Here is a 25,625-nt window from a genome sequence, read left to right as displayed (position 1 = left end):
TTTATTTAAATCAATATTTAATATCTTATATCTTTAATTTATTTTTATATTATATTTATCTTTCAATCTTTTTCTTTTTTTATTAAATTTATTTTTCAATCCTCTTTTAATTCAATTATTAAATTAATATTCTATATTATATACTTTTAACCCTAATCCTTTAACAAATTAATAATTTTAATTCTTTAATAAATCCCTAATTCCAATTTATAACCCTAATAATATTCATAATCTTTAATTAAATACTCTAACTCATTTTATATTTTCAATTCAATATTTATTATTTCAAATCCTAATTTATTCTTCTAAATTTAATAATTTAATAATAATCCTAATTCTTAACCCAATTATTAATTTCAATTTAATTTTTTACTTTTCTTTTTTAAAATTATTTAATTCTATTAAACCCTATTTTTTTTTAATAATTTTTTTCTAAATCTATATTTCCTTATTCTATAAAATTCTTTTATTATCTTTTTAATATTATTCTTTAATTTTAAATCTTACTTTTATATATTCTCTTATTTCATTCTTTAAATATTTCATTAACCCTAATTCCTTTCTTATTATCTCTTAACCCTAACCCTTACCCTTACCCTTACCCTCACCCTTTTTAAAATACGTAGCGGTTCTTAATCATTTTAAAAATCTCTTCCAACTTTAACCCTGATCTCTTACTTTATTACTAGAACCCTTTATTCATTATTTTATTCTTATCTTATTATTATCATTACTCTATTCTAATTCCCTTAATATAAGAGCTGCAACCTTATTCCCGTAAACCCATTCATTCCCCTCCAAATCAGTCCTCTCCCCAAGCCAAATCATATACGCAAGAAGATCTTCCCACGTTCGTTCAAAATGCCTCTCGAGCCATGCCACCCCCCCCACCCTCTTATATGCCGCCACGCAAATGGGAATCACCATGTTCGGAAATCGACACTCGCTCTCTTCGTGATCAGGATCGGCCACTCGACAGATATCTTGTGGTTGATAACAATTCCAACACACGATGTATCGTGGCATCCAATCTCTCTCGTCAAATTGGCACGCTTGTAGAGCTTCCCCCTTAGCATTAATCCAATCAAATCTTCGAGAGCATTGTGAAGAGAGGTGATCGAAGCGACGATGGTGAATTCGACAGTAGAGACAAGAATCCTGAAAGGTTAGGAGATCCTGCTCGTATCGATCGAGGATTTGATCCTGTCGAAAATCTTGAGTGTGAATCTCTCGAGGGCCAGTGGATTCAATTTCTATAGTAGATGGATTTAAAGTGTATATCAAATGAGGGGGGCGAGGTTCCTCATGAGGTTCCCTACACACTTGACAGACCTCATCACTTGACATGCACCAACGCCAATCCGAAGGCCGATCGAGGAATTGACTGAGGACGCCACGTGAGCAATATTGTTGAGTGAGGTAGAGTTGCATGGTAGCTTGATCGGGTGGAAGAAAGGTATCACGTTGAGGTCTCCAAGTCGAATTTAACAAGATGATGGAGGAAGCTTTCCTCCCATCGCGTCCCGCCCGACCGGATTCTTGAGAGAAAGCCGTCACCCGCTCTGGAGCATCGAGGTGAATGACCCATCGAATGTGAGGGTAATCAAATCCAATCCCGAGAGCGGACGTAGCAGCGATCACGGGTTGCTGAGGATTGGAGAGCCACCGTTGAATGATCTCCCCCTTCTCGCGAACCGTCCCGGATTCTGATGTGTACAGAGGACAATTCATCAATTCTGCTACCGCGCCAGCAACATCACGAGTGCGACAGTAGATAATAATCTTATCACAACTTTGATCAAAGATATTAGGATCGGGCCAACACACTTCAATTAACTCTCTCGCTTTCTCCATCAAAGAATCAACTCCATCTCCATAACTAACAAGATATTGAAGGTTAGATCGATTGGTCGACTCTCGAATGATTTGAGGGCAAACCAATTTGTTCTGTTCGATGAATAATTCTTCCATCACCGGAGGCAAGGTGGCAGATAGCCAAATGGATTGAGTACGAATTTGTCGAATGAACCACCCAACTTGCGTCATGCAAGAGCGATACTCACTCGTAGTAATGGTAAGGTGACACTCATCCATGATGATGCGATCCAATTTCTGTCGAAAGACTAGCCCTTGAGCGTATTCCAAAAAGCTATCGTTGCAAACCGCTTCAGCCGATACGATCACCAATGGAGGGGTTTCCCGACACTCCACCGACCACACGACCGAGGGAATCCCAACTGCATTAAAACGTTTGATCATGTCAATCCGCAAGGCCACCATAGGAATGATCATGATGGTGGTGCTAGCGTCCGCAAGGCTAGCGCTGAGCATAGGAATTAAGGTCTTGCCGGAGCCGGTTCCCAAGATCAAGATGACTTGTTCGTGAAAGGTAGTTCCAAAAGTAGTCAACACCCCACGACGTTGACCAGGTTGACGAAATTGAAAAGTGACAGAAGGGAATAATCTTTGAGCCACTTGAAGTAAATCCTCTTCCGAGTACCCTTGCCTCTGACGAAATCGACTTCGTTTCGCGGCTCGCAACACTAGAGCATCCGATGGACTCGAGGCTCGCTTCCCTTGCAGAACGAAATCGAATCGAAAGAAGGAATGCCAACTAGCCGAAGCCCGAAAGCCTCGATGCAACATAGTATTCATGGTGAGATTGGTCGTTCCAGCGTAAGCTACATTGAAGGTTTGAAAGCTGTGATTGCTAAATTCGGCCAACGCCCTCAAATCGGATTCATCTTCAACAAATTCACCAGGAGTATGGTCCAGATCAAAGTTGGCTTGTTCTCTCGTAGTAAACTTCTCTTTCGTGATGGAAGCAGCAAATTGTCGCCAATTGGAAGTGTGTAGTATCGAAACCTGAGCACGTTTACATGCTTTCCGTAAGCAAGTCGAAATAACTCCATCTACCCACACAGTCCCTTGAAGATTGGACCAGAGGTACGGGGATATCAAAGCGGTCGGATTTTCTTGTCGAAGAAAGATTTGTCGAAGGGGAATAACATATGCAATATAAGTAAGTAATAAATTCCCAATAGCTTTCGGGAGAAATCGAATATTATTCTTGTATGCACCAGATTGTTGTTGTCCTTTGTGATATTGGGTATAGATCATCACCAACTTTTCCCAAATATAAATATGTCGCTGTCGTTCCATATTCCGCCACGTGATAGAAAGCAATTCGGGCTCTCGCAGAGGTGGACCAGGAGCAATGTGACAGAGGATCAAGAGTCGCTTTAAGAATTCCTGAGCTTGCACTTCATATATCTTCATAGCTTTCGAACACAAGATTAACCCTCCCTCTTGATCAACCTTGAAGAAAGTGGTGTGCAATTTAGTGTTCGTCTTGATGTATCGAAAAAGCCTCAGATCTGCCCCTTCTAAAAATTCCGAATTGTGTGAGTGGGAGAGCCAAGAATCCCCAAAATCCTCGGAATCCAGATCATCCTTCATCCGCCACGAAACCATCGAAATTAAATCTTGCATGCCAAATAACAATTCATCGTACAGGAGAGAGTGAGCTTGTTGAAATTCCGAAAGCACCACGTTCGAAATCTGTTCCATGGATATTTCTACCCCGCGATACCCCACAATCTGTCGATCCAAAGACCATCGAGCTTGGTGTTTAGCAATGGAAGCCTTACTCACCTTGAATAAATATAAACGCCACTGAAGAATGTAACCGAAGGGGGTCTCGGCTAATTGTTGAAAGAACTTCTTGCAGAGCGTGGTGAGGAGAATGGGAATTTGATCTTCGTCCTCTTGCTCTTGAAAACAGACAAAACCAAAGAGGATCAGTTGCGCCGTCCACGTGAGAGCCGACAGGTAACTATTAAAATTTCCTGGCTCTTCCCACAATCCCCGCCCATAAATCATGCGACTCTTCATAGCACAAAAACTCAAGACCGGTGATTTAAACGGTGCACTTCCAATCGAGTGACAAATCAAGGCTAGATATAATCGTCGAATAGCATGCTTCAAAGCTAATTCAGATTCTTCGGGATCTTCCATATTCAAGGCTTCCATGATAGCATCCATCGCACGAATTTGGGTTGAGGTCGGTTCGATAATATCACGTGGTAATGATTGATCCGATTCCGTGGCGGTGAAAAAGCCATCCTCCGAATACACCACTCGATAATAATATACCAAGAGTTGTTTCCCGATCAGGAAGTATTTGACCAACGTCGAAGCATTCTTGTGATATCGGAACCCATCCGCCTTGCCACTCGCTCCGGAATAAAATTCATTGAGGATGTTAGCTCGCTGCTGAGTCATCTTACGATCGGGGGATGTATCAGAGCACAATTGATAGGCATCTCGCATCATAGCTTCGGCGGCATGGAGGATGCGAACAAGTTGAGGATCATCCGCTTCAAGGTAATCTCCATCCAATTCCTTCTTCGATGGGAGCTTATACGAAGCCCAAATCTCCTCGTCTTTTAAATGAACTAAGTGAAAAGGGAACTTGGTGACGTCGTGCAACCACGGTACCCTCTCGGAGCGAGATTCCTTAATGTCCCGAACGACGCCAGCTGCCTTGAAGAGATCCTTTTTGACATTCAACGCATCTTGCTCAATCTGATCAATGGAATCCTTCTCCGACCGGGTTAAAGGGATCACATCGCCATTTCCACCATGGGGCCCAGGATTTGCAACAACCACAAAGTAATCAACATACCTCGGTGCAGTAAAGTACGTTTGGAGTAAGCATGCCTGCCATAGCGGGGTCGCTTTGTGCTCGCTCGCTTTCCGGCCATGAGTCACCATGTGATCCCGCATTCGTGGGAGGTGAGTGGTTAAAAAGGATGGATCGCATGATAAACACTGAAAGCCGTGGAAGACTCTGAGATGCTCTAACTGCGCAGCCCTACGCGCAGGTTTGTCTTCTCGCAATTGACGCTTCGTCTTCAGACTTAACGATTGAGCGTAGCTCAGTTGAGCTTTCAAAAGATCACCTGACAGGCGGTGGGGTTCGGCTCGGAGGTGTTGCGCGATACTTCGGGCCCCTGGAGCGATGCACGTCTGGCACTGTGTGCAGATCAGAACCTGGTGGTCAGAGTTGTATGCGAGGTCGCAGGCCATGCGGAATGGCAACGAGACGTTCTACGGTTGCAAGATCGGGATGGGAGGCGGGGATGAGGAACCCAAGAAATCCCCTTTTGTGAAATCCCTTTTATAAAATCATGTGGGGGTCGTGTGGGGTCTTGGGGTTATGTTCCCAGACAAATAACGGCCGTGCCCTCCTTTTATGCCATGAAAGGGCCCTCGCATAAGGGGTAGGGTAAGGAGATAATGACTAAATAATGACTTTTTGTCTGAGTTATTACTTTCCTTAGAGTTATAGTCATTATTAATACTAACTACTAAAAAAATCCTCGGAATAATAGTTAGGTATATATATGAAAAAATACTCAAGAGTACACAGAGTATATATAAGCTAAATATATACTGATATAATATACGTAATAATAAACTACGTTAATTCTAAAGCTTGTATATATAGATTTAATAAGATTAGAATTAATTCATAAATGATATTTATAATGTATGGATTATATGTTATTTCTTTATATATAAAAAACCCATAAATGTTGTTTATAATAACTACTTCTAGGGCCAGATCTCGAGTTTTGATATCTCTTCTTGTGGGTGAAAATAGCTCCTAGCTTTGAATTCGATCAACTGTTGAAAGAACAAATGACGGCTCCGAAAGGGAGATTACTCGGCTATTTGGCCCCTAAATCATGATATTCAGCCCGCTATCTACCGACACTTGCCTGCTGAGAGAATTCCAACTCTGTCATGTTGTGATTAATAGAACGGCCACTTGTGATGGAAGTCGCGAGTTCTCACATAAACTGACCAATCATGTCAGTTTCCCGATTTTAGTCTGCCATGAATGATATATACACAGGTGTGCGTACAATGTCCAGTCTGGTTCCCCCGCTTCCGTATCTCTTATATACCACCAGTACCATAAAGTCTTGAAGCTGCAATCTACTGGCTCTTCTCCAAACCAAGCTTCGCAGCCAACTCAATACCCTCCACCACCTTGTCAGGGGTGCTCAAAAATGGCGAATGCGAAGCAGCAATGCTGAAGGTCGTGATAATACTTCCCATAGACGCTGCAATCCCTTGCTGCACTGGAAGAGGAATTGCCTTATCGTCCTCGCAGAATATGTAAGTGCATGGCATATGGTTCCAAGGCTCGTGTGTTGATTTGCCACTGAAGACGGCAGAGGAGGTATGTGAGAGTTGCGCAATCCATTTCTGTTGGTCTTCCGATGATAGGTCGTGGTAGAAGATATTCCCTGGAGTGTCGGCATAGCAATAGTCGCCCTGTGGAATTTTAGTAAATGAATCGATACTTTGAAAGTAGTTATACCTTGAAGTTCATCCAAGGAAGCGGGTTACCTCCGAGAGCAACAAGAAGGCTGACGCCCTTCGGCAGCGCAAATGCACTCAAGTACACAAAGTTGATAACCCCACCTTCCTTCCCATCACTCCTCCTCTGAGCGAAGCCCAGGTCTTCGACAGCACAAGATCCAACGACCCCTCCATACGAGTGAGTGACAAGGACGACTTTCTTTCCTGCCTCGACCAGCTTCTCAATCGCAGCCCGGGTATGAGCAGCATCGTCAGATAGGTCTTTATTTGGGGGCTCAGCTCCAATGGATGGCAGCGCCACAGCTTCAGTTGGATAACTTAGGGGCTTGAGTAATTCTCTCACAGCATCAAAGCTGGCAGGAAAGTGCCATGCTCCAGGCACGAATAGGATGGTTGGCTTTTCAGTCGACATTTTGGAGAGATCTACAGGTTACTACCAGATATGTCTACTTCTCTAGATTAGCAAATCTTCTAGGATCAGGAGAGAAAAGGACGCAAGAGATCGGAAGTTTGGCTGTCTCCAGATATGAAGCTAGGCCCGCCTCCAAGCTAAGAAACTCAATACGAACCAGCTGATTTTACGACCTGTTTTCTACTGCAACGCTACGAATTCAGCGTGCAGTCTACTACATAAAGAATGTACTTGTACCAAAACAACCGACTCGATGAGAGCTTACACGCGATCAACGAGTACAAGTCTAGACCCTTCTTTTTGACGCTTCTTACATGCAAGCTTAAATTTGTTTACAAACTAGCTATACTCAAAATCAAATATACTCCACATAGCTCGCCAGCTGATATCTCAAAAGCATAGAAAGTCCTCCTTCATACCCCACAGTGAAAAAAGTTAATTCAGTGGATGACGGCTTGTCGACAGAATCGTGAAACACCATGGATAGAAATACCATGGATTCTAAGCTGAAAATAAAAGAACTTTTACATAGCATAAGAAAGCAATGTTTTTCAATGATTCAAGCTAGGGGTTGGTATTGTAAAAGAGCATTGCCATACATTTAGTGTCTTGACGGAACTGTTTAGCCTACTGCGAAATACGTACTCGTGCGGCCAATAATTATGCAACTCCGGCGCTAAATACGTTATATCGGTCTCAATGCGCCAATGGAATCTACTGCTTCTTCCAATCTCACTATATTAAATGGAGATTTGAAAAATTCAATCGATTGAATAGCTCGCTTATATTGAAGCCCTACTGCTTTCAACACCGATATGGTTGATTTGTGCCCCTTTCAAGCACTAGAGAGCTTCCCCACAATACTTTAATTCTATCAAAGCAACAGTTGCATACTTTCTGGCCGCACGAGTACGTACGATGCGAAAGGGACTTTTGTGAGTCATGAGTCATGAGTCATGACGCTGATAGTCGGGTCCACACGACACAAATTCATCCTTCTTTCGATGGATGAGTAATGGGTTGTAGCAGGGATACAGTGACAAGAGACATAGACATGGGCAGGATCACTTCATAGGAAGAAAAGGCTAAAAAGTCTGGTAGTTAGGGTTGGGCAAATTATATATTTTGGAGGAGAATTATAAAATTTCTATATTATCACACTTTTTGAACATTATCAAATATTATAATAAGATTATACATATGTTTTTGTAGCTAATCAAATTAAATCATTAAAATAAATAAAAATAGGATGGATTCGAAGACATTCTCTAGTAAGTAGTTAAAAAAAGATTGTTATATATCTTATTTTTTTCTCAAATTTCATTTATCTTTATCATATGATTTAAATCATATCATAAGTATATAATCTTCGAAAAGATTTTTATCATCGAATAATCCAATTAAAATCCTTTAAAATATCGTTAAAAAAGAACTCACTTAAAAAATCGATATATAATTTCTTTAATTAATATTACATATTATAAATTTTTAATAAATAACATAATTTATTAATAGCTTAAATATTGAAGGTTTATCTCCTTAATAATCTTACTGTTTATAAGAATCTAAGTACTATATATATTTATAAAAGTTGATTTGCTAAAGCTAAAACCCGATTCAAGTAATACAATTGATTTAAACTCTTATATAAAATATTCTTGATATTATAGTATTATAATATTATAACTTGAAATAATTTCCTCTAATGAAATCCTGAGGTGCATTTAAATTATCTTATTAAAAATAATGTCAATTAATTTTTTTAAAAAAGAGATAATCATATAGAATAAACTAAGAGCTTTTAATTAATCTAATTTTTATGATACTAGCTTCAATGTTAAAATTTATATAATAAATTTAAGTTAAATTCTTTAAAAGGTTTTAAAGTTTATATAATCAATACAAAAGGAAATATATTAATTATTAAAGAATCTATATTAATGAAATTATTTTAATGTTTAAAGCTTCTATAGTATAATAATACAATTGTTCATTCGAATTAAAATAATGAAAATAATATAATAATCAACTAACTTTATTTATAAGCTTTAAATAAATTACTTTTTAGATTTTTATAATAATAATAATTATTATATTATTCTTTCTCAAGAAGTAAAGGGTTCGAGGGCTCGCAGGCCTCTAGTATTAATAGATTAAATACATTAAAAATATATTAAAATCGTGCTTTTTAAAAAAAAAAATTATTTTAATAACTAATCAATATTTTCTTGAGAAAAAAGCTATTTTAAAGCTTAGGAAAATTTAAATATTTAAAAATCTAATTTTAATAAAACAATATCTATTATATTTAAAAGTTTATTAATTTTATTTTTATTTTCGTTAGAAAAAAGCTATTTTTGTATTTAATTTTCTATTAGTAAGAATTTTTAATAAAGAATTAGATTTTTTTCATATTTATATAATTAAATTTTATAATTTCTGATTTTATTAAGTTATATTAATAAATAAATAAAATGTATGATTATATACAGGTGAATTTTATATGTATTTGAAGTGTTTAAACTACTAATATAGTTGAGCCACTAATAAACTATATTATAACAAAAGTAATGTATTATATATGCTCAACCCTACTTGTAGTATTACAGTCATGATCGTTCGCGTGTATTAAAGTGGCGATCACTGTGTCCCGCGGGGCTTGCCAGGGCCTGATCCACCAAATGACCTTTCATCCCAGTGGAAATATAATTGGGACATGGAAGCTAAATGGGTGCGATTGAAATGGCGACACGCTAAGAAAACTAAACTCTATTAAGTACGATCTACACTACGACTCTGAAATGAAATCTTCGATCGAAAGCCCAATCAAAGCGTTCGTAACTTCGCTTAAACAATCTTCGAATCTCTGCATAATAATGGCTTTTTGTGTCAATTCCAACGAATCAGAGTACTCTGATAATTCGAAGAATCTAGCCCTGATTTGCTCTAGTCGCTCTCCCATATTGAACCTTGCATGCATATCACCTGACTCAATATCATGTGATTCCCCATCAACATATGATATAATGAGAGGTGATGCTCTCATATGATACATGTGATCTACGTATAGAATAAACATTATCAATTGTTAGCCAGATTAAGTCGTATTCTATACGTGATATTGTAAAAGGCAATGAAGCTGATTCGAATAAGGAATGACATCAAAGCTCGATATCACGTGGTAACAAAAGCAGGTGATCCATTTCGACTTAGAGATAAAAAAGAAAATATGATTTATAAGCCTTATATTGAGGCATAAGGCTTTAAATAAGCCTTGTAGCACCCCCCTATATATGCATAAAAACCTAATCTTGAACATGCTTTATTTCAATTCCTTATTAGGTTTAAGTTCAATTAGCGTGTCGCCATTTCAATCGCTCCCAGCTAAATGGGTTGCTTCACTTTTATTGCTCGGGACTCGGGAGTCTGTATCAATACCCAAGAGCGGGAATAGATTATCGGTTGATAGAGCTCCGTGCGGTAATAGTCTCGGTCGTGCATAACGCTGCGGGAACTACCGGCTGTCAGACTAAATTCTACAAGGATTATTTCTAGGGTACTTGGAAAGCTACTGGCCAATAGGTAGAAATATAAAAGGGTTATTGTCGGAATCTAAAAATCTGAGACAGTTGCAAACTTGTTCAATTATTGTTCCTTTTTCTCACGCATCCGCAATAGAATTCAGAACGTCAATGCTCTACTTAAGAAACGAATGAAATTTAGCCTTCGATGAAATGTTAGAAATGGAAGTGCCACTAAATTTTCTTTTGATTGCGTTGATGGATTCGAGTAAGTGGCCAATTCTACTAGTCGAGCCTTTCGGAGACTTACTTAGCTGCTGCTAGAGAGTCGCGCCTCGCTTGGAAAAGGTTCCGGCGCCGTGTCAGAATCACGTGCAGGCGAGTCACATGGTTGAGATCCACCCTCACATATTTGGTCTCAAGGATAAATACTTGTAGTCCCTGTCGCTCCACGATCTATGTTTCAGCCAATCAAATGACACAGAGGGGTTGTTTCTGCGAGCTGATTGACTAACAAATTAAAGTTGCTAGAACAGGGACTACAAGTATCCTTGAGACCATGTAGTAGTATAGCTGGTTCGCACGCGATCGCGGATTAATATTTCCTTTTCGGCCTGTGGTACCGCGGTAAAGCGATCATCCATTGTTCCTAACATAAGATCATAATTTTTGTCACAAAAGCCCCATAGTCGGGATCACCCAAGCTTAGTTTCGAAAGAAAGGGGAAAGATATCACAATGTTCTGTTCTTCGTAGTAGTTCACGCCAGGTTATATATCATGGAAATTCTAGTTTCTACTTGATCTAATCAATACCGATCTGATAGGTGTTGAAAGTGTCGAAATGGCGGAAGTGGACCTCATGGACAACCGACAGTCTGAACTCAGAGCTACAAGTGTCGCAATCGTTTTGCTTGCAGTTGTTTTTGTTGTACTTCGATTCATATCTCGGCGGATGAACGGGATTGGAATTGGGAGTGATGATATTATGATATATATTGCTTTGGCAAGTTCAGCTTACCGCACCTGTTTTCCTGTAAAACGAGAGCTGACTACTTCCAGTTCTTTCTCTTCATGGCTTTTGCAACATGTATAATTGGTATGTTTTTCTCAAACTGGCATAAACTCCAAATCGCTGAGAACTTTCAAAGGACTGTATTTTGGACTGGGACGACATACAGCAGCGCTGAGCACCCCCGAGATTGTATCATACGCGAAGGTGAAGATATTCATAACGCTCCTTGAGATATCATGTTAGCTGACATAGATACAGTCGCTAATAGCATTTGAATGTCTATACGTCACCTGTGTATGCTTCACTAAGCTATCGCTGCTATTGATGTACCGCCGCATTTTCCCAGTCCGCAGTATTAAGATCGGATCACTCGTCATCGGCGGCCTTTCCGTGGCATGGTGTATCTCCATCATTATGGTGTCGGTCTTCCAGTGTGTTCCAATCCAGAAGATCTGGAATCCTACTCTTGAGGGTCATTGTGTCAATCTGAAAGCATCATTTATTGGAAATGCTATCCCTAATATCTTGACCGATGTGGCGATCTTGGCGTTGCCCATGCAGCAAGTCTGGGGCTTACATACTAGTGTCATGCAGAAGACACACATCTCGTTTGTCTTTTTGCTTGGAAGTTTGTAAATTACAATCTGGTGCATCCATCTAGACTTGTTCAGCACTAACGATATGGCCAGCGTTATTTTCACTAGTATTTACCGCTTCACGACTCTTTTCCAGTTTCAGCCTGCAGACATCACTTGTACGTGTCCTCGCCAAAATCATCCAGCCAGTGAGCAAACGAACCGGGAGCCAGAAGCTAACAACTTGACTACTTCCAGGGACACTAGCAACAGCGGAAGTATGGTGCGTAGTCGAATCAGCCTCGGGAATAATGTCCGCCTGCCTGCCAACCTTGGGCCCCCTCGTCCAGTTTTCCGTTCGAAAGCTCGGTATAGCAAGCGTTCTAACTCGGTCATCGCGAGCACGCACTTCCTCTGCGGGTCCACATGTACAAACAATCGGCGGATCAGGCGGACCAAAGAAGAGCATCCACACTAGTGGGAAGTTCGACAGCTCTAAAGACACAAGAGAAGGCTCAAGGCCGTTTCGTAGATTATCTGCGGTGTCCGGAATTAGCGACGAGAGAGGGGACTGGAAAGGGGGAAGTAATGTGAGGGCCACTGTGAGGGCGCACGACGTGGAGAGTGCGAAGAGTGTGGGGAGTGATGAAATACCACTGCATAATATTGTTGTGAATACGGAGATAGAGTGGACTGAATTCGGATCAGGGAGGACCAGTAAGAACAGTGGTATGAGAGATATGTACTAAGATGACGTGAGTCGTTAAATTTTTGTATTATGAGCATAATCTGCAGCGATCCGGGAAGGCGTTCTTTGAGTTGGACTCCAAAATTAGTAAGCAACTAGGATATATCAAGCAGGGCTAAGCACTGGGTAGGGTATACCCAAAGTAATCCGAAACATAACCCAATTGGTATTACATTCAGCTCTATCTTTATGAGATAGGATAATCACTCTATAAATTGCCCAGGTATTTGAGGTATTTATAGGGTATATAATATATATTGAGAATATTTAAGGGTATATTTGAGATTTGAAAGATTGTAGGTATTATAAAACAAGCTTTTTCTTAGTTCTTTAGGATCAAAAACAATTATAAGCTTGTTAACACTCTTTGTAATTATTTTTCATACCCCTTAGGACCTATACCTACATTTATACTGCATAGTTTTATTAGATATTTAAATAATTGAATAGTAATTGAATAGTAATTGAATAATAATTGAATAATAATTGAATAGTTAATTATATAATTGTTATTAAAATTAAAATATCAAAACTGTAAACATATTTACAATTTTTAAAAAGAAAACCGAGCCAATCCCATTCTATTCCGTTTTGAACCCCTTTATTTTGATTCTACTTATATTTAATTAAATCTCCATATACTTATAAAGTATTGGAAAGAATTTGAATAATATAATTTAATGTTTTTGATTCTATTATTTAATTAGGAATAATCTTTTTAAATAATAATTATAGAATAATTATATAATATTTATTTGTAAGTATTCTGGGTATTCGGGTTATTTGACAGGTATATACTCTATTAAAGCTTATAGGGTAGAGTATATTACCCTATGAGGCCAGATACCCCGAGTAGGGTATGAGTACCTAGCCCTAATATCAAGTCTCAATGTTTGATTAGGAGCTTCATAGAAGAAGACGATATCATGTTGCCACGAAGATCTTACTAGTCTAGTAATTATATTGAGGGCTAAATTTCATCGTGCTACAAGCGATATTTCAAACTACCGAGTGCCAGGTTCTCAAGGTCTTTGAGCAGCCACAGGGCCTGAAGCCATGAATCTAGAAACAGCGAGGAAGAACCGCCTTAAATTTTTGCAACTGCAGTCTTCTGACTACGAAATCAAACATTTGATGTTCTGTAAAGCGTTCTGTGGCATGGCTGACGGGCACTAAGTACTCGTCTACCAAGCAACAAAGGGAATCAGCGATAACTACCTGTGTTGCGACTCTCGCTAGAAAATTCAGCCATCGGGTTTGCTAAACCACACTGCAGCCTTCGAAAGCGTCACCCATGCTTCTTTTGCGGGCGACACAGCTTGCCGGACCGATCCTACTCGCCGTCGTGGCAGCCTGATGAAAGCCGGCGACAACTGAATATTGGTTATCTTGCTGATTGATTGGCAGCTTTCTATGCGAGTAGGCTGCAGTTGTTCGAATGGGACTCCAACCTTCCATTTCAAACATTTAAGCGCCTGACAGCCCCATCAAACTTCGCAGTCGCCCTCCTCTAATTCACATTCCAGAAGATAATCTTCGACCCGGATTGAGATAATTGTAGTATAGTGACACAAGGCTGTACATAGGTTCCAAGCAAAGACTTAGAATTGACAACTTACTTGATTGATTGATTGTTATTTTTCGTCCAGCAGGCGCGTGTAGCACGGCACGTGACCCTAGTAGGACATGCTGGACTGAAAAACACTAGCATTTTTTATCTCATGCTCATACCCTTTAATGATTACATAGTGTAGACCTAGATTTCGAGGTATATATATTCTAAGGGTTACTAAAAGATCTAAAACAGTTTAGTTTTAGTCTTGATATGAAAAATATAATATTTCGATATTTTTATAATTATTTATTTTATTAAAGGTTTATCTTCTTAGTAATCTTATTATTTATAAGAATCAAAGTACTATATATATAAAGAAGTTAATTTGATAAGTCTAAAATCTGATTTAAATATTATAATTAATTTAAACCTTTGTATATAATATTCTTGGTACTGTAATATTATTCTATTATAGCTTAAAATAATTTTTTCTAATAGAATTCAGTTTAATTATCTTATTGAAGTTAATTTCAATTGAATTAAAAAAAGAAAAAGAGATAGCTATATAAAATAAGCTACATGTATATCGTTGTACTATTGAATATACAATCATCTAGTCATCGGTTAATCTTTAAAAAAAAGAAATCATTCAACTACTGAAACGATCACGAATCAACTACATCTAAGGGCCTCACAGGAGGCTCCCCTATGCCGCTAGTGATGCGCGCCCCCGGCGCGCCGAGCGGCTCCCCAACCCAAGAGGTGATCCCCCCTCAATCAAGTACCATTACCCCAGGGGCAAGCATTGCCCCTCCACCAATTATAAGATCGCTCACAGGCTCTGCCCTTGGCGTAATTAAGGATCGATTCGAAAGGATCGATAAGACAGAACGGGAGAAGCGAGAGGTGATCGAGGCGTTCGCAGCACTAGCGGATAAGCTTGCACAAGGCTTCCAGGGTCAACAACATAGACTCGCAGTGAATATTAAAGGGACGATCATCTCCACACTGCTGGGAGCAGCAAAGGCTACTTCTGATCAATGGATAGGGCTCACAACAGAGCATTCACGAACAGAAAGCAATAAGCAGAAGACCTACACTGATGCACTGAAAACTCGGATAGTGCCTGAGGCAGAAAGCCCCACTAAGGCCCCCACCAACACAGGACGCCCTGCTCCTATTGGAGGAGCGAACACTGAGCGTATAGAAGCACGCAGACTCAAGAGGGAGAATGACCGGATCGAGAAAACGATCCTTATAATAGCTAATGGGGAAGCTCTGCTCTCAGAGACAAATCCCTTCCTACTAAGACTCAGAATAAAAGAGGCAGTTACTGGACTCACATTAGCAGAGATCCCCTTCCTTCAAAGGAATAATACGGGCTGGACTCTACGATGCAGCTCTAGCGCCAGCCGGGAGAAGATCATGAAAGCAGATAACTCTGAGCGGGTGCTTAAGACCCTCCATGCAACAAGCATGCGCAGACTAGAGAAGTGGTTCATGTATGCAGTCCCACAAGTACCTCACGATTTTTATCACATCGAAGGAGCTCCTGCTCCTATGCCTACTGAGCTTATCAAAGAAGAGATCACAGCTCAGACCGGCAAGCAGCCGGTCAACTACCGACTGGCACGTAGCGGGGTTAACCCGATCACTAAAAGAGCCACCTGGATCATTGGCTTCAATACTGCAGTATCGCGGTTCCGACTATTCAATAGTAGCTCCTACTCGGTTCTCCTAGACAAACCCCGGGAAATTCAACTTCACAGTACTGGCTGCCTAGGGTACTGCAACCCCTTCACCTGCAACAGAGCCTCACGATGCTCGACATGCAGTAAACTAAACACTGAGCACGAGGGTGCACTCGTACACCAACAATGTACTAGAGCAGCTCAATGCGCCAACTGCCACGGACCCTTCCGCGCTGGCCACTCCAACTGCCCAGCTGCCCCTAGGGTCTATGCTAAGCGACGGATCGTTCTGACCGCAAAGGAACTGGCCGCAGTCAGAGCTGTCGGCAGAAAAGACTACGAGACGCTGCACAGAGCAGATATAGACGAGGCAGAACATACCTCTGAATCACCTCTGTCTCCTATCGTAACAACCACAGAAACCCCGATCACTTCGGGGGCGAGGATCATAGCATATGAGAATGAGCGCCTCAGCAAGCGCCCACGCAGGCTCAGTACAAGTCTGCCGATCGCACCAACCGGATTACGCACACGCTCAGCTCGTAACCAGAGCCAACGGAATCTCAATATAGAAGCGCTAGCAGAGAAAGCCTTCACTCCAATAGACCTGGAGATGATCGATACAGAAAACTCTATAACAGTTGCCACTGCACCTAGACCCTCTCTATGAGTGATGCAATCAATGGGTACACTCAAAGAAACAAAGGCCTCACTATCGCTTGGGCGAACGCAGGCCGGGGACACGCGAATCATATCACACTACTACAATTAGCAGCGGAGGCTCAATTAGATGTGATCTGTATACAGGAGCCAAGACTATACTGGAATTCAACAACACAAAATCACAACGCATACGATCGATATCAGCCGACCGACAACTGGAACCTCCGAGGAGACTTGGAGGAGAACGAGCAAGGCCCTAGGGTCATGACATATATACGAAAAAGCGCGAACCTGAAAGTAGAGCAAATGAGTCGACTCGGAAACAGAGACCTACTCTGGATACGAGTCAATGGATACTCGATCCTGAATGTCTATAGAGCTCCGTGCACTTTGGATATTATTAATTACATTACACACCTGGTTCCAAATGAGCGTACAGTCGTAGGAGGGGACTTTAATGCAAAGCACGATCTGTGGGAACCGGGGGTGATCACAGCCAACCAGGGGGCACAGCTCGCAACATGGGCAGACGAGCAGGGCATGGAGTTTATAGGTACTCCAGGCATACCCACTCACGCAAGAGGGCACGTGATAGACCTGACCTTCTCCAACATACCGTTCGCTTATACAGAGGTACTGGAAGAACTCCATTGTGGATCTGATCATGCTACCCAGGTCACTACTCTGACGAATCGTGGAACAACAGAGTGGGATCAGTATCGCTATCGGATAAAGGAAGTGGATCTGCCTAGATTAGATGGACTAATGGCCAACCAGCTAGCTCACCTCAATGATGTAGACATTCAGACTACAACTGAGATTGAAACCCACGTCAGTGAGCTGGCGAATGCGTTAGAAAAAGCGATCCGAGCAATCGGCAAGATTGATCGGAAGGTAGGAAAAGCCTCGCCGTGGTGGACGGACGAGTGCAGAGAAGCCCACCGAGCACACATAGAAGCACGGAGGGGATCAGACCCGGAAAGGAAGACTAATGCTACTCATCTCTTACAAAAGGTAGTGCGACAAGCCAAGAGATCCTACTGGGCAATGCGTCTCGACGGAGTCAAAGACGACAAAGAACTCTATCGGGTTATGGGATGGCACAAATTAACCCCCGAAAGTAATGCGAAATCCCCCTCCCTAATAATCGGCGAGCGGGTGATCTGCGATACAAAAGAGAAGGCAGATGCTTTATTCACAGCGGTTCTGGATCGTTTCAGGGCAGACGACGACCTACCAAACGATCCGCTGCTCAATCAAGCACACAAAGGGATACTCCCCTGGAAAAGAACGATCTCTGCAGAAGAAGTGGAAAAACATGTTATAGGAGCTACTTGCACTGCGCCTGGAGTGGATCGAGCCACTGTGCGCATCCTCAAGGCATGCTGGCCGAGCGTCAAATCACTGATCCGGGAGATATTTGCATCTTGCCTAGCTCTAAACTACTATCCAGAAGGTTGGAAGCTAGCGGAAGTAGTAATGATCCCTAAGGTGGGCAAGAAAGACAAAACGTCACCGCGGTCGTGGCGACCGATAGCCCTGATCTCCTGTATCGGTAAGGGGCTCGAACGGTATATAGCTAGTCAAATATCCTGGACAGCCCTGAGACACAAGGTAATCAGCCCGCAGCACTGCGGAGCGCTCCCCAGAAGATCAGGTACTGATCTAACGGCGGCTTTCACTCACGATGCGGAGCTTTCATTAGCAACGGGTAATGTGGTCTCGATTGTTACAATGGATGTTCAAGGAGCTTTTGACGCTCTCCTAAAGCGCCGACTCCTGAGCCGAATGATCAAGCAAGGATGGCCAACTCCGCTGCTCAAACTAATAGACTCGTTCCTTACAAATAGGAAAGTCAGAGTAAGACTCGAAGGCATCACAACAGAGGAATACCCAGTAGCATGTGGTACTCCTCAGGGGTCCCCCCTATCACCTATACTCTATATGCTATATCTCGCTGAGCTCCTCAACCGAGATACCAAATATCGCTTTGGCTACGCTGACGATATTGCGATCTATCACTCCTCCAAGCATCTCTCCACGAATGCCAGGATCCTTCAACGACGCGTTCGACAGATCATCCGATGGGGTAAGGAGAACAAAATCCTATTCGCCTCAGAGAAATTCGAGCTACTCCATATAACCAGACGACACGATACCACCAACCCACCACTAGTCGTTAACCCGGATCTGATAATCACTCCAGTACCGATTGTAACGAGTGGAAGCACTCAACCCACTCTAAGATGGCTTGGTGTCTTCTTCGATCGTCGGCTCTCGTTTCTACAACATGTCAAAACACGCACAGCGAAAGCCATGAAAGTAGCCTCGCACATCAGGTCGATCGCCCGCACTCTGCATGGGCCACCAGCTTCCTACTTGAGAAAAGCAGTGATCACCTGCGTCCTTCCAGTAGCACTATTCGGCACTGAAGTATGGTACGCTGGCAAACTCAAACCGAGCCTCGGTCAAAGCGAAGCAAGCACAGGCACAGGTATCAAAGGCCATCTCCGCTACATCAACAAAGTGATCAATACCGCCGCAAGAGGAGCGATCCCGGTATACAAAACTACACCGACCGCAGCTCTTATCAAAGAAGCCGGCCTGCCATCGGGGATAGTCGCATTAGAACACGCCAAGCTGCGATTCGCACTCCGCTTAAAAACGGTCGACAATCAGCACCTGCTAGTGAGCCGCCTGAAACCCACAGTACGAAAGCGCGGGCGAGGAGCAGGCACAGCTAGAAGGCCCCTTACAAGAATCCAACGGCTCGGCCTCCTCATCCCAGAGACCCAACGGCCGAAGTTACTTCGCCCGCACTTCTCGATAGGCTGCAGAACGGATCCGACGGAAGGGCTAACCAAAGAGGAAGCAGCTCAAGCCTTCAAAGAGTGGTGGCTGCAACTCCCACCTGAGGACTACACGATCTTCTCCGACGGATCAGAACAAACCATTGATCGTAAACACTGTGTCGGATACGGATATGTAATATATCACAATGGCACTCAATTAGCCTCCGGATCCAAGCAGATCCGGAGCGATTCACATGTGTTCGATGCAGAAGCGATCGGAGCGTGGCGAGGGCTGGAGCACCTGATCAGCACGTTTAAAGATCCCCCGAGTGGCCGGATCTGGATGTGTATTGACAGTACATCGGTCATCTGGGGTGTTCGCGGAAACGCGCCGCCCACAACGCAATGGGCCTTCCATAAGTGCCATAAGGCAATGAAACAACTTGACATTAGAGTGAAGTGGTCACCTGGTCACATGGAGATCGAAGGGAATGAGGAAGCAGACCGCCTAGCAAACGCAGGCGCAATTGGACCCATGGACCAGGCGATCGACAAGCTACCAACAATTAGCGGTGTCCGGACGATCGTTCGCCAAAAGCGCCTACGCGCAGAGACTGAGTGGTGGGAAGAGATGAATCCCTCTCTCTCTGCTAATTATAAAGAATGGTCTCCCAAGTACAACACAAAGGAGCCGAAGGAACTAACTCTGCCAAGAGCAGTCCTTCACCGACTACTAGCTATGAAAACAGGTCATGGCGACTACGCCGCTTACCATCAGCGATTTGGTCATCAAAACAACAAGCTGGACTGCTTATGCGGCAGCGCTAAGGAACCATATCACTTCTTTAAATGCACTATAAACAACCTAAAACGTTCAGACTGGCCCCTGGCCCCTGTAGAAATACAATCTAACAAACAGGCGATCACATATATCAAGAAACTCTTACACACACCTAGCAAGCTCACTCAGCTGATTACCGACTCAGAGTTCTACACTCAGATCTGTCCTAACTACTAAAGGACCCTTAGAAAGCGACCATCTTTTCAACAAAGCCCGCCGCCCCTTTTATAAACTTACCACTCAACTGATCACTCGAATATACCACACCCCTAAAAACCGCAAACCCAATATACAATATAAGAGCCTTGCCGCTCGGCTAAACAAATAGCAACCCACTCCCACTTCTTCTCCTTCACCATAGGGATCGGAGCCCACAACGAGCCTATCCACCCGGGAACCAAGCTCTACCCTAACAAGAACCCGGATCAGACGTACCCTTCTGGAAACAGAAGTGGATCGCACCTGCAGAGGAGCGAACAGCCCCTGGCATTGAAGTTAAATTGCTAAATTCGGTTGCGACGATCACGCCGCTCAAATAGTCCCTTATCTTAGCACGTCTAAATACCCTTAGGGAGGTTCAAGACAGACGTTAATTAATATAAATAAATAAATAAATAAATAAAATTAAACCTATTATGAAGTCGTTATTATTACCATTGAGATGCTACTTATAAGTAATTTAACTTTCAATTTGAGTTCAAAGCCGTTTGGTGTTTGAGAAGGAAGGAGATATTGGAGACAACTCCACTATCTTAATAGATACGTAATTCAGCACGATTTATCTTACTACATTTTCTGTCGCCGAACGTCTTCGAACGACATCAATGTCACGTGGACTTCCATTGACATAGCATACACCTGATGATGTCAGTGATACAACTTGCATGTGATTCTCGAGTGATTCTAATTTCTACCAAAAATGATCTAGCTGATATGTTTAGGAGGTTTGACAAATAATTTGATCTCCTGCTACTGGAAATCTGGAAAACGCATTTGCTTTTCAAAAACGCCTGATATAATTGGAAAGCAAAAGAATGACAGGTGTAAACATTACTTTTGGCCAGAGATAAAGCATTCTTCTTAGATAACAACGATAGGACTTCTGAATGCTTTGGTCAATTCTGAGCGACCTTTCTCCTCACTGCTGCAATCCTCAACTTAAGAATAGTCGTCGGAGCCGCTACAGATATAAATGGTATCTTTCTGACTGGAGAATCCATTGAAACGTGTCGCTGTAGCTGAAGTATATGCTGCACTGATAGTCAGTATCTAGAAACATTATAGGCCTGCTCAAGCTCTTACCTCCCATGTTTTTGTACACCAAGAAGTCTCCGACCTTGACCTCACACGCGAAAGTACTTTTGCGGCTGACACAATCTGTGCTATCGCATGTCGGACCCCAGATTGTGTAAGTATGATCCCCAGTCTTACGCGCTAGGTCATCATTGATTCTGCTTCTTATCAATATCGGTGTATACTCTTCCTTCTCAATAAGCCCATTCATGAAATTTCCATAGACACCATCGTTTTGATACAGCATTTCTAGTGCTTCAAGAGACTCCGTCGTTGATACTCGGCGCGAAAAAACCCGGCAAACAAGCGTAAAGACGTTGCGCGCATAAAACCGACCAGGTTCGGCAATGAATGTCGTTTTCTCTGGGAATGACGCCTCCGAGATCGCGCTACATACAGCTGTGGCCATGGGTTCGAACAGAGACTCTGTAGGCTGAAATCCACCTCCAATATCGAGAATTTTCAAAGAAAATCCAACCGATTGTGCAATTTTCCAGACTACTCTAGAATGGGCAACGGCCTTTCTAATTGCGTTTGGATCTGAAGCACCGGATCCTCAAATTTCATTTAGCCCACAGAATACAGGTTATATCATAGAAGCTTGATCACCGACTCACCAATATGAAAAGATATTCCTACAACATCAATATCTAGGTCTCTTGCGCGCATAAGGAGCGCATGGGTTGATTCGAGTGGAGCTCCATATTTCTCTCCAAGGGCAACAATAGCAGTATGATCGTTTGCAAATATTCTAAGCAGCAGTTGTGCATCAGGCATATGTTTTTTGATTTTATCAAGCTCGTCAAGATTGTCGAAGGTTGTTTTCTTGACGCCGACCTTATGAGCAAAAGCAATCGCTTCAGGTGCCTTGCATGGATTGGCAAAAATGATATTGTTTGGATGGGTACCTAGAGACAATACAGTATGTATTTCATCTATGGATGCACAGTCAAAGCCGACATCGAGTTGTCTAAGCACTTTCAGTAAGGTTGTATCGGTGTTGCATTTTACAGCTGTTTTTGCAAATCAGTTTGATAGAATAAAAAATTGTATAAGCTTTATCTTACCATAGAATGGCCGAATAAAATGCAAATGAGATACCCAGAGATCATGTTGACGTCGGATTTCCTCTATATCTGCAACAAAAAAAGAATCATTCAAGCCAAGTATCTGTGGAAACTGTTCTATGTGAGCTATACGCTGATGTATAGTATTATTCAACAATTGTTCTGCTGATTTGAATCGTCGCTCGCAAGTGCTGATACCTAAGCTCGACATAATAAAAGAGTGCTAATAAAATGCTATGGATATCGAAATCTATGAAGTATATAGTATGCTGATATGGTACCAGATCGTCGAAAAGGCGCTGCAATGATTCATTCCATGGGAGGCCTCCTGTATTTGTACCACCAAACTCCAGGCACCACGTTAGCCTTGAACCATAAAATTATGAAAGTATTTCTGCGCATGCAGAAATTTTAGACATAAGCTTGGCTATGATAATACCCGTATGAAGTAGCGATTCAAGTCTTACCCGATCTGGTTGATCAATTCAGTTTCATCTGTTCGGCGATCAGAGGACACTAAATGAACCATCAGAGGGCATTTCAACGGAGGGCCGCCGATGAAATTGATATACTATCCCCTGAAGTGTTAGAAATGAGCTCCATCGCTTAGAAGGGCTTATGAACCAATCAAATCCTTGGGATTCTGGGGATCCTTATCAAATATTACTGATTTCAAAAGACGAATTATAATAATTTATATGAAATCTATTTTTCATTTTATTATTATTAAAGAAACATCAAGAAATATTTAATGTACTTTTTATTAATAATTCAAGAAATTTCAATCATTAAATTTCGATTTAAATACTTTTATTTATAATATTAATTATAAAGCTATTAGTGTTCTTGATTAGCGCACGGGCCACTCTTAGAGTTCATTTCTAGTATCTTACGAATAATAATATAGTAGCGCGAGTTAAGACTATACTACTTAAATTAATAAATATCATAGGAGGTTTAACTTACTATTATAAATATAATTACATACTAATAATCGTATTGTGAAAAAACTAAAATTTATCGAGGCTTTATGTTTTTCGATTATATATAGTGTATTAACTTCAATATATTATTTACTATTAGAATATATAAATATTATATAACATTATACATTATTATTATTATTATATATAATATTACATCTAATATAATATTCATTAGTAATAGAAATAATATTACTATTCATTTAGATAGGATAATTATATAACAGTTTTTTTCTTCATATTAAGAGAGATTGAATATATTAATATTACTCTCTTTTATCATACATTTTATATAAACATCTTAGGAAGTCTAGTAAATATTTAATTTATAAAGAATTCATTTTTCGTTTTTTATCGAATTTTTTATGATAATCATGAATATCGTATGAAAATAGGTTTAATACTATTACAAATCTTACTTCTAATAACATAGTTTAGTATTAATTACTAAATGATTTATTTTAAATATATACAGAATTCATTTATATATAATCATACACTTTCTTTATTTATCAATATGATTTTTTGAAAATCAAAAATACAATATTTAGTTTATATAAGTATTATAAAAATCTAATTTGTTTTTAAAAATTGAAATTAATATAAGACTTATTATTAAAAAAATACCTTTATAATAAAAATCATAATAATAATAGTCTTTTTAATAATATAATGAAAATATTTATATTAAAACTAGATTTTCCAGAAGCTAATCTTTTATTACTATTTAATATTTTTTTTAAAAAAAGAAATTTAGTTTTAAAATCTCAAAATTTGAAATGAGTCATTTAGTAATATAGACTACTCGATATTAAACTATGTTATATATTTCTTAATGTTATTAAATCTCAATTTCAAAATTTAGAGTAATAAAAAGGTATAATATTAAATAAAAGTTTAATTATTATTATTGTAAATTAAGAAATGTAGTCTATATTTTAAGTATATAAAATCTTCTTATTATATATAGACTTGATTATATCATATATACTATATCTTATATACAAGTCACTATTTGTTTCTAATAGATTATAACTTATATATTAAAATATTTCTTATTATTCGATTATAACTAATTGATTTATTAGAAATTTACCTCCTTAATAATCTTACTATTCGCGAGGACCGAAGTACTATCTGTATATATAAAACAAAGTTAATTCGCTTAGTCTAAGACTCGATTCAGGCGATATAATTGGTTTAAACCCCTTTATATAATAGTCTTGACGTTATAGCGCTATAGCGTTATAGCTTGAAATATTTTTTTCTAACGATAAATTCTTCTATTAAAGTCAATTTCAATTGAAAGAAAAAAAAGAAAAAGAGGTAATCATATAGAATAAGTTAAGGACTTTCATTTAATCTAGTTTTATAATACTAGCTTTAATTATAGGATCTATATAATGAATTGAAATTAAATCCTTTTAAGGACTTTCAAGCTTACATAATTAATATTAAAGGTAATATATTGAGTAAAGTAAGATTCATATTAATAAAATTATTTTAGGATTAAAGCTTTAATAGTCTAATAATATAATTATTAATTCGAATGAAAAAATTAATATATGACTTATAAGTATTATGTAATAAAATATAATTTAAAATAAAATAATTAAATTATAATTCTAAAAAGAGAATATTATGAAAATCATAAAAAATATCAATAAACTAACTTCGCCTATAAGCATTTAATAAGTTTTTTTTTAAATCTTTATAATAATAGAAATTATTATATTATAGTTTTTCAAAAAGTAAGGGGTCCGGGGGCGCGCAGGTCCCTAGTAATTAAAATAATTCAAAAAAAAAAAAAACTTATACTAAAATTAAAAATAGAAGATAAATAGAAATTTATAAATCTATCTATTAGAATAACAGACATATAATATTAAAGAGTAGAAGGTAATAGAGTAATAAAGTAAACCTTTATGAATACTATAGAAATATTATTATGAAAGTAGATACGTATAGTTAGTATAAAAGAGTAGAAGGTAATAGGGTCATTATCATGATAGGGATCATGTGACCGCGCTAGCGTTAGCGCTAGCGCCTCTCGATATCATAGTAATATATTTCGT

General features: G+C 39.9%; 4 protein-coding genes across 4 annotated transcripts; 1 reads left to right on the top strand and 3 right to left on the bottom strand.

Moving 5' to 3' along the window:
- Window positions 1-735: 735 nt before the first annotated feature.
- Window positions 736-5,091, bottom strand: EAF01_003777 (uncharacterized protein; the record flags this gene model as incomplete). Its single annotated transcript, XM_038912031.1, has 1 exon — window positions 736-5,091. One exon carries the CDS (start codon window positions 5,089-5,091, stop codon window positions 736-738), a length of 4,356 nt encoding a protein of 1,451 aa, XP_038773266.1.
- A 915-nt stretch (window positions 5,092-6,006) lies between these two features.
- On the bottom strand, window positions 6,007-6,808 carry EAF01_003776 (uncharacterized protein; the record flags this gene model as incomplete). Its single annotated transcript, XM_038912030.1, has 2 exons — window positions 6,007-6,348; window positions 6,395-6,808. 2 exons carry the CDS (start codon window positions 6,806-6,808, stop codon window positions 6,007-6,009), a joined length of 756 nt encoding a protein of 251 aa, XP_038773265.1.
- A 4,363-nt stretch (window positions 6,809-11,171) lies between these two features.
- On the top strand, window positions 11,172-12,666 carry EAF01_003775 (uncharacterized protein; the record flags this gene model as incomplete). The annotated part of the gene is made up of 6 exons (XM_038912029.1): window positions 11,172-11,333; window positions 11,390-11,426; window positions 11,479-11,546; window positions 11,601-11,974; window positions 12,032-12,096; window positions 12,176-12,666. The coding sequence occupies 6 exons, from the start codon at window positions 11,172-11,174 to the stop codon at window positions 12,664-12,666; spliced, it is 1,197 nt and encodes a 398-aa protein (XP_038773264.1).
- An 8,699-nt stretch (window positions 12,667-21,365) lies between these two features.
- EAF01_003774 (uncharacterized protein) lies at window positions 21,366-22,778 on the bottom strand (the record flags this gene model as incomplete). The annotated part of the gene is made up of 4 exons (XM_038912028.1): window positions 21,366-21,457; window positions 21,510-22,055; window positions 22,118-22,513; window positions 22,568-22,778. 4 exons carry the CDS (start codon window positions 22,776-22,778, stop codon window positions 21,366-21,368), a joined length of 1,245 nt encoding a protein of 414 aa, XP_038773263.1.
- Between the last annotated feature and the right edge of the window lie 2,847 nt (window positions 22,779-25,625).

This window comes from Botrytis porri (genome assembly GCF_014898465.1).
Source record: "Botrytis porri strain MUCL 3234 chromosome Unknown BPOR_004, whole genome shotgun sequence".
Lineage (NCBI taxonomy): Eukaryota > Fungi > Ascomycota > Leotiomycetes > Helotiales > Sclerotiniaceae > Botrytis > Botrytis porri.
The sequence above is the reverse complement of the archived record's forward strand: the minus strand, read 5'-3'. Positions and strand labels throughout refer to the sequence as shown.